General features: G+C 53.2%; 1 protein-coding gene across 1 annotated transcript; it reads left to right on the top strand.

Moving 5' to 3' along the window:
- The first annotated feature begins 3389 nt into the window (after positions 1–3389).
- On the top strand, positions 3390–5485 carry DIO3 (iodothyronine deiodinase 3). Its single transcript, XM_053980643.1, has one exon. The coding sequence runs from the start codon at positions 4026–4028 to the stop codon at positions 4848–4850; it is 825 nt and encodes a 274-aa protein (XP_053836618.1). The 5' UTR covers positions 3390–4025; the 3' UTR covers positions 4851–5485.
- The last annotated feature ends 3777 nt before the right edge of the window (positions 5486–9262 follow it).

Below are 9262 nucleotides of genomic sequence, written 5' to 3'. Positions count from 1 at the left end.
AAGGCCATGGCTCTGCTACTGATTTTATAGACAAATCTGCAGCACATACTCAAACCTACTTCAGGCATTGCCTAGGTGCTTGGATTTGTATGTTTTTTCCTGAGTCATATATATTTTATTAAAAAAAAAAAAAGACAGCAGGGAGGAAAATAAGAACAGGTGTCATCTAAAAGTGGTGAAAGATTAAGCAAGAGGCAGCTCCAGAGACAGCCAGACCCATGCACAGTCTCCAGCATATGGTAACTTTTCCAGAGGTGTTGCTACAAGCAAACAACTGCAAATGGAGTTTATCCACCACCAATTTCAGCAATATAACATTTACCCACTTCTTACAGATACCAAACAGGTGAGTAATTTACCACTGCACCACTGCACCTCTCTTCAGTCACCGGGTGGCCACTTAGATGAGTAGAAATTGCCCAGCTCTTATTTCGGGAAAGTCTTTTTCATTTCCTTCACATAGAGTTCTACCACATTAACGACATGGAGCTTAGATGACATGAGAGGTGGAACTCTTCCAAAATACATTTCAGTTCCTGTCAGAAAGTATTGCGTGCCTTTGTGCAGGAAATTATAAAATAGAAAATAAACATGTAAATATACCATTTCAACACATCCTCTACATCAAAGCAGACCTGATGGTTTTAATTTCAGCTTTTTGAGGTTTTGCTTTTATAAGTTGCTGAATTTATTTTGTAGCTCCTGTTTATGAAAAGAACTTTAAAAGAGTTATAAATTACATTTATCAAATGAAGAAAAACTACAGCTATAAAGTTCTCAGAAAAAAGGAAATAATGTGAACCATGTATGTGCACTTGTGCGAGGACACACACATACAAACTTATGTATTTTTAAGTTAGTGACTGCTGAACCACAGACCACATGCAGAAGAGTAAAAACCACCCATAACCAGATGTGCCACTGTAAAACCCATATTTTAGGATATATTCTATGAAATCCTCAGTATACAGGAAGACATAAGTTCCCACACTATTAATATCAGTGATATGGATTCCTAGAAAGACTGACTACCTTCACACACCTAAAAATAGTCCAAGTTCCAACTGGGAGGTACAGCCTTTGGGAAGCAGAGAAGGGGTTTCACAGAGTTAAAACACAGGATTTTGAAAACCATCCAGCTTAACACAGACGTGAAAACAGCACCAAGACGTCACTTCAAACCTTCCGAGAACCAAAGGGCTGCAGAAGGAATTCCGCCCTTTCCCACAGAGTTAATACACGAGCGCTGCACCTCGGCTGAGCCCATCAGAGCATGGCTGGTAGGGCCATGCAGAGCCACCATGGCCTCAGGACATGCTTGAATTTTCCTGTGGCAGGAAAGTGTCGCAGTGGGCTAGTGAAGCAAAATGCTTCAGTTCTCTGCTCTATGCACAGTTGAAAAGGAAACCCCAATTCAAAGGTTTCCTTCAAGCTATAAAAACAAAGCAAAGCTGTTTATGGGGAATGGAGAAATAGTCATTTCCAAAGCCCCTGTCCAGCTGCAAATAGGGTATATAAGACCAGATAGCATTTTTACCTCGGAATATCTCTCACTGATCTAGTGGAGCAAAGTTTGTTGATATTCAGGGTTGCAAACTCATCTGTTTACTCAGGCTTTTGTCTGTCAGCAGAGTTTGAAGAGGTCACTTTGAGAGATCAATTTTTTTCCTGGGGGTTTCTTCAGAGCTACCACAATTTGTTATTGCGTCTCTTTAGAGGCTTTAATTTGTGGTTTTCAAGATTGCATAACTGCACAGAGAGGTGGTGAGAGGCCCACATGAATAGTTCAAAATAAGTTTGACAATATAGTAAATATCTACTCAGTAATTTTCCCTGGACTGAGCACCATGGAATGCCAAAGAAGTTATTAATCAGACTAGTGGATGAACGTGGTTTTATGAGGGCTGGAGCATACATTTCCCTTCAGATGTTAAAATGTTGAATTACCTTGCTGCTGACTCCAACTAAAGGTGACGCACCAGGGCACTACAAATCAGCCGTCTGATTAGATTGCTCTAAACAAGCCTATTCAGAACGAGATAAAGAAAAAAATAAAATGGGATTTTAATTTTGCCTTTTATTTAGGGTTCTTGTAATAAGTTACATAAAAATGAAGCAAGCTCCCTAGCCTCCCATGAAGAGGCTCAGCATTCATTTTTCCATTTTGCGGATGACAGACGGAAGGTACAGATATGCACAGTCACTTTTGGAGCACAAATTGTGCCTGGGAGAATTGCAGGTCCTTGGGGTTTTTGGGAATCTGCAGCCAGAGGCCTGGCACTGGCCACAGGCAGAAACAGGGCACTCAGGACCCACAAGCACACTGGGTTGCATGTCCCAAAGTCAGTGTGACAGGCACCTAGGTGAGTAGCAGCTGCAGCAGTAGCTCAGGGTTGCATGAGCCGCATTTGCATAGCAGAGGGCAGTGTTCAGCGTTTTGGACAAGTAATGCCCCTTTCTGAGGAAGCTGGTGGGGAAATGAAGTGCATGCTGCAAGCTGGGAACCCTGCGACAATGGAGTGGCAAAGTTCTGAGCAGAGACACCAAATTACATTTAAGCTCTGTTCTTCTGGGACAGTTCTCCATCTAGTTCAGCAGGAAGGAATTTGCAGGCCATAAATTCCTCCTGATGGGTGAAGACCGAAGGTGGCTAGTCAGTGTTCAGCCCTGCATAGTGAGCACTTTGCTATTGATACACAACCCACCCAACCCAAAACGACTCGCGTGTCCACTCTGGACAGCGCACAGGTCTACCTGGCCATGCCCGTGGGGTGACACTTCAGCCCTCAGTTTAAGGATTTTGCCAGACCTAGTCCCGTGGGAAGCTTGTGTTTGTATGTCACTTGGCAGGTGCAGAAAAGTACTGCTGGCTCCTCCTGGGACGCCGTAAAGGAGTGTCTGCCCTGACCCGCTGCTCTCGGGGACGCAGCAGGACCTCAGTGAGCAGCGGGACATGGCAGGCGCAGCGCTCTCCTCCCGTCGCCTCCGCCGTCCCCTCTGCCCACCCATTGTAGCGCTTCCCGCAGCAGCGGCCCCGCAGCGGCCGCGATGCAGCCCCGTACTCGCGAGTGCCGCGAGGGGCAGGTGGCGGGGCCCGGGCCGGTGGCGGGGCCGGAGCAGGTGGCGGGGCCGGGGCCGGGCGCGGACGCCCCGGCCGGGGCTGAGGGGCCCCGCGCTCCCGCCGCCGCCGCGGCTTCTCGGCCAACAGCTCCCTCTGGCGGCCGCCCGCGCCTCTCCTCCGCCCGGGGCAGCGCCCACCGGCCCGCTCCCACCTGGTGCCCCCCGCGCCGGGATCGCCGCCGCCGCCGGGGCCCGGCCCGCCCAGCGCGGGCCCGGGGGAAAAGGGGGGGCCGGGGCAGCGCCCGCCGCCCGTCCCGCGCCGCCGCCGCCGGAGGATGTGGCCGCGGGTTCGAGACCCGGGTGCTCCCGCGGCGCCGGGGCGTGCGGTGGGGCGGAGGCTGTGCTCAGGGGGCGACCGGGCTGCCGGGGCGGGGAGGGGAGGAAGGCGCGGCAAGGGACGCGGCGATGGCGGCCTGTCCCTGTCACCTGCAGGCGCTGCCGGGACGGCCCCGGCCCCCGCTCCCGCCCGGCCCGTGCCCGCGCAGCCCGTGGGGAGCCGGGCGGGGGGCGGGCTGTGCCTGTTGCATTGTCCTTGGCGGGGCTGTCTGTGAGCGCCGGCTCTATCTGAGGCCGGGGACCCCGGCGGTGCCCTGTGTCGGACTCTCTGCTCCGCCTGATAGCGGCTGCACCCTGCTCCGTTGCACGTCCCTTGCGGCTCCCGCCGGGGCTCTCTCCCCTTTTGTCTGTGTATTTTTAGGTCATTTGAGTGGAGGGGTAGGTAATCCCCAGGCTCAAGTTCCAGAGGGGCGGGTTCTGGACGGAGGTGGAGTCACTTTTCATTTAAATCCCTGACTATAAAATGGGCTTGAAGAGAAGCGGGATCTCAGCTGTGCTGCACAGACCCCGGCACGCAGGGTGCGTGGGGGCCCCCCGGCAGCCAGCGCCCTGCAGCACAAGCCGCTGCGATGCTCCACTCCGTCGGCGTTCACACCTTGCAGCTGCTCACCCAGGCAGCCGCCTGCATCCTCCTATTTCCCCGCTTCCTGCTCACCGCCGTGATGCTCTGGCTCCTGGATTTTCTCTGCATTAGGAAGAAGATGCTGACGATGCCCACGGCGGAGGAGGCGGCCAGCGCCAGCGAGGAGCCGCCCCCCGACGACCCCCCGGTCTGCGTGTCCGACTCCAACCGCATGTTCACGCTGGAGTCGCTGAAAGCCGTGTGGCACGGGCAGAAGCTGGACTTCTTCAAGTCGGCGCACGTGGGTTCCTTGGCCCCTAACCCCGAGGTGATCCAGCTGGACGGGCAGAAGAGGCTCCGCATCCTGGACTTCGCCCGGGGCAAGAGACCCCTCATCCTCAACTTCGGCAGCTGCACCTGACCCCCGTTCATGGCCCGCCTGAGGTCCTTCCAGCGCCTGGCCGCGCACTTCGTGGACATTGCCGACTTCCTGCTGGTGTACATTGAAGAAGCACACCCCTCCGACGGCTGGGTCAGCTCGGATGCAGCCTACAACATCCCCAAGCACCAGTGCCTCCAGGACAGGCTGCGGGCAGCTCAGCTGATGAGGGAAGGGGCGCCCGATTGCCCCCTGGCCGTGGACACCATGGACAATGCTTCCAGCGCCGCCTACGGTGCTTACTTCGAGAGGCTCTACATCATCCAGGAGGAGAAGGTGATGTACCAGGGAGGCAGAGGACCAGAGGGCTACAAGATCTCGGAGCTGAGGACCTGGCTAGACCAGTACAAAACCCGGCTCCAGAGCCCCAGCACGGTGGTCATCCAAGTGTAAAAAGGACCTGGCAAGAAGCGCAGGGGTGGAGAGGCGAGGGAGGGCGGGAGGAGAGGTGGGGAGGGAGAAGGCACTGCGTCGCAGATGGCAGGAGCTGTCTTCCCGCGGGGACACTCGAAGGAGGCTGCTGTGCGAGCTTTCGAGCAAGACGTGCCATAGTCCTTTCTCTATTCAAATCATGTTGATTTGCCAGCCACGCTCTGTCAATACTGTATTTCCATGTGCGTTTTGTAAATAACTCTCTTTCTTTCCTTTTTTTTTTTTTTTTTTTTTTTTTTTTTTTTTTTTTTTTTTTCTTAGCGTTTACTATTTTTTAAGGAGGCTCTCTTCCTACGGGATCTGTTCCCGGCTGCGTGTGTGCGCGGGTGTGTGTCTGAAAAGTTGTGTACAAGTGCTCCGTGCTGCCTAGCAAGTGCTAACTGGGATTTCTAGTATTTCTTTGTGATGACCGATTTTGAAATGGATTTCTCTAATGCCAGGAAATCGCGTCTGATGTTGTCAAATACTAGAACTGCCAATAGCCAGAGCTGGACGGAATGTCCTATTTATGTGGGGGGGTTTTGTAAGACGTTGGTTCACCTTCCTTTTTTTATGAATTTTTTTAAATAATAAAGGTTGAGTAACTACACGTCTAAGGTTGACTGCCTTTCTCTATCTTCAGACCGCTACGTTCACTTTCCTTTTTGCCTACCTCGCAACACCCCCCCCCCGCCCCCCGCAGCCGAGGAAGGGCAGGCGGAGCGGCAGGCGGGAGAGGATGCGCTGCCGGGGGCTCGGGGGCGGCGAGCTCTGGCTCGGCAGCGGCAGGAACGCGCATCGCCCGCGACCCGGAGGAAGGGGAGAGTACTGGGTGTCCCCATGGGGAAATCCAAACCTCCGGGGCTCCTGAGGGAGGAGACCGGTCAGGAGGACCGCGTGCTCCGTCAGTGACCCCGGCGAGCCGGCCTCGGATTGAGCCCTGAGCCCTGGAGGGCGAAGGTGCAGGGCTGACCGGCGCCGTGCAGGCGAGTCCCGACCGAAAAAAAAGGCTGGGGAAAGCCGTCCTGGGCGGGACAGCCGCCCCGCAGAGGACACCTCGTCTCGGGCACGCAGGCGGTGCCGGACCGGAGCCCGGACGGGGGCAGCGCGAGCCGCACCTGCGGCGAAGTGCGGCTGAAGGGCTCGGGCAGGAGGGCAGCGTCCAGCCCGGCCGTGCGAGACTCAGCCCCACCCCCGGGGGCCGGCAGCTGCGCTGGAGAGGGTGCGAGGTGCCGAACCTTGCTCCCTCGGACCCCGGCAGGTGAGACAGAGCGTGGAGAGCATCCCGCAACCTCCACAGGAGCCGTACAAAGCTGCCCAGAAACAGTGGGTCTTTAAGAACCACCCGTGGCGCCTCTGAACTCCTCCACGTCCTTGACGAGGAGCGGGACGAGGCGCCCGAGATGTTAAGCCCCTAAGTTTTAGAGGGGGTGCAGGGCCCGAAGGCAGGGCAAGCCGCGGACGCCGCTCTCCGCAGCTGGGCACCGAGTCGCGCCCGCAGTGCTGAACTAAACCTGCGGGAAGCTGTTTGTAAGGTCGTTTTAGTCCCTGTCTTGACAATGTTCCTCTAGACCCGCAGTGTTCCAGTCTTTCAATATTCACGGTTTAGACTAGCACGCGTAACTGCTCCCGCCTCTCCCCGCAACAAAAGCTGCACCGTGTGGTCCCCAACAGAGAAATCAGATGCACCAACCCTGCTCGCCCGTCTCCTTCGCCTCCGCAGCCCCCTGAAAATCGGGCCGCTCTGCTGAGGTGTCAAAGGATCCGGCTCAGGTGCCCTCTTCGGGCTTCCCGACCGGCCTGGCCATTGCGCCTGCTCTGACGGGGTCGAAACCCATTCAGCCCATCTTCACCTTTCCGCTGCCCCCAAGAGCGGACCGCCCGGCACCGGGCTCAAGGCACCGGTTCCGCCTGGCTGGGGCGGCGGGCCGAGAGCCCACCCTGAGGTGGCCCTGCTTCCCCTGGCCGGGCGCTGGGCGCAAGCACAGAGCCCTCTGCGAAGTCCCGGAGGGGAGGGGAGCCTCGGCGGCAGAGCCAGCAGGACAGGCTGCGGCAGGGCATCACCCCGCTCCCTCCGGCATCACACCGGTCCCCGCGGCACGGGCAGCGCCCGCCCAGGCACGGCAAAGGTGTGGGTGCCCGAGCCGCGGCCAGCCCCGTCAGTGCCCCGCCTGCATGGGCACATCAGCCTCGGCTCCCTCCCGCCACCCCACGAGGGACGAATGAGCGCTCCTCCCTGGTACGAGACTCCCGAGCGCCACAAACCTCGCCCTGCCCCGCCGCGGGACAGCAGAGCCCCCACTCCGCCCTGCTGCCCGCGGCTCCCAGCGCGGTACCGGTACCGGCCCTGGCCCTGGCCCTGCCCTGCAGCGCCTTTCCCAGCCCCACGCACGTCGTGCCCTAAAAACCGAAGGCAGAGGAGCAGAGGGGAGCATCGGGTCTCCTCTCTCGGCTACAAGTGCAGACTCCGTGCACGCGATTGCTTTTTTTTTTTTTTTCAGCTTAGTTTTCCTGACTTTACAATAAAGCCATTCTTTGCTTTCTCACCTTGTTATCTCTTTCCTTCATCCGTTTTTGGCAAGCTTTAGTTGTAATCCGAAGTTACGGCAAGACCCGGGTACATCCCCACCCCGGCCTGGCCCCCAGGACATTTTCCGGTCATACAGACAGAAATGGTCACTGTGGGCTTTAATAATAACAGAAACAGACTCATCTTTACTCTCTACTACTAGCAGATCTTGGTCAAAGGCTATATGAGGTCAGGATTTTTTTTTTCCCTAAATAAGTCAGCTTTCTAAAGCTACAGTCCTCCTTTAAAGCAAATACAGAGATCTTATTTATCACTTTCTCTTTAATCAGCAACAGAAGAAAAAATTGCTATGAATTCCTGGAATCCCTGAAAGAGATCACACTTTTCCTTTGCACAAATCAAAGTTATCTGCTTTTATTATATCCTCCACTTAAAATGAATCATAAGCCTCCATCCCACTGAGCTTTCTCGGGGATACTTGTTTAGCACAGACGAGAACAATACGCTGTACATCTAAAGAGCCCCGGGCGGCAGAAGCCTCTCCGACTGATACAAAGGATTGAGAAACGTCCTATCTTTAAAACGCATTTTTAGTGCCTTTCCACCTCCCTACTGCACGACAAACAGAAGTCAGAGAGCGCAGAGAGATTTATCAGAGAGAGATCTGAGTGGCAATTACATGTTCTGTCAATAATTAATTGAATTATGTCCTCATCATAATTACATACAGTCCTCTAGCCAGGAGGAGAAAGAAGGAAGTTGTGGTGTGGTCAGAGGGGGATCTTAGGACATGGTCCAGTCATTAAAAATGTGATGTAACATTGCAATCTGGTGTATTCTGAGACACAAATGGGGAAACATAAATGAAACCAACGACTAAAATCTTATTTGATTTACAGCAGGGAGACAGAAAAAGCACTTGCCTTCATTAGTTGTTTTCATTACTGCTTTCTGCTGGGGATTTAAAGGTACTTTGCCATGCAAAGAACAAAGGTCTTGCTCATTTGAACTATGACTTATATGTCTTTCTATTGTTCACCACATACTACCTGAATACATTGGATGTTTCTGATGTTTGAAATAAAAATTTTAATTGGTCCAGAAATTAAAATTAGTCCAGCAAAGCATCCTATACTCAATACAAATGACACATTCAAATAGTCTTGCAAGCAAATTCTTACTCTGACACTTATTTTTCTGTACTTCTTCCAGTCATAAGGGAAATCATCATATCATTATTAATTTATTATTTACTAAGAGCTGTTAGAGTACTCTTTTGGTACACAAATGCAGGAAAACAAAGAGCTTGATTCAGTTCTCACACAAGTTTTGCACTGGTGTAACTTCAATGACACGGGTGTAGTCACTTCAGAACCACCTGGGTGTAATTATGATCAAAATCTGGGCTATTGCACTTCCTTTGCTTTTCTAATGGTTCAAAACCTCTATTTTTCTACAGCATGCTGTGGAAGACAGACAGCTGTTTGCATATAGAGCTCAAAAATCATCCTCAAGTTCCTCCTCACTGTCAGTGCCAGGGTCCTATATCCTGCCACAATTTAGGCATGTCAGCACATTTCCTCACCATTCTGCATCCTCCCTACAGCATGAGAGCTGTAAACCCCATCGATAGGTGCTTCCTTCCACTTGTTAAGGCAGATCCTCCTGGTGTCTTGAGCTTTAGATCAGGTAGCTTTTCATCCTAATTGCTTTTAAGATCCAGCTGCCAAAAGGGAATTTGACATCTGCTTCCCTCTTTGCAAATTTCTCTTTTCAGACAGAAGTTTGATGATGCCTCTTGAAAAGGGGTTCATTTATGACCTCCACTTAATTGACTAACTCATGTATTTCTCATCTTCTTGGT

The sequence above is a fragment of the Vidua macroura genome, chromosome 6, assembly GCF_024509145.1.
Source record: "Vidua macroura isolate BioBank_ID:100142 chromosome 6, ASM2450914v1, whole genome shotgun sequence".
Taxonomy (NCBI): Eukaryota; Metazoa; Chordata; class Aves; order Passeriformes; family Viduidae; genus Vidua; species Vidua macroura.
Note: the sequence above shows the minus strand (reverse complement) of the source record. Positions and strands in the feature narration are given on the sequence as shown.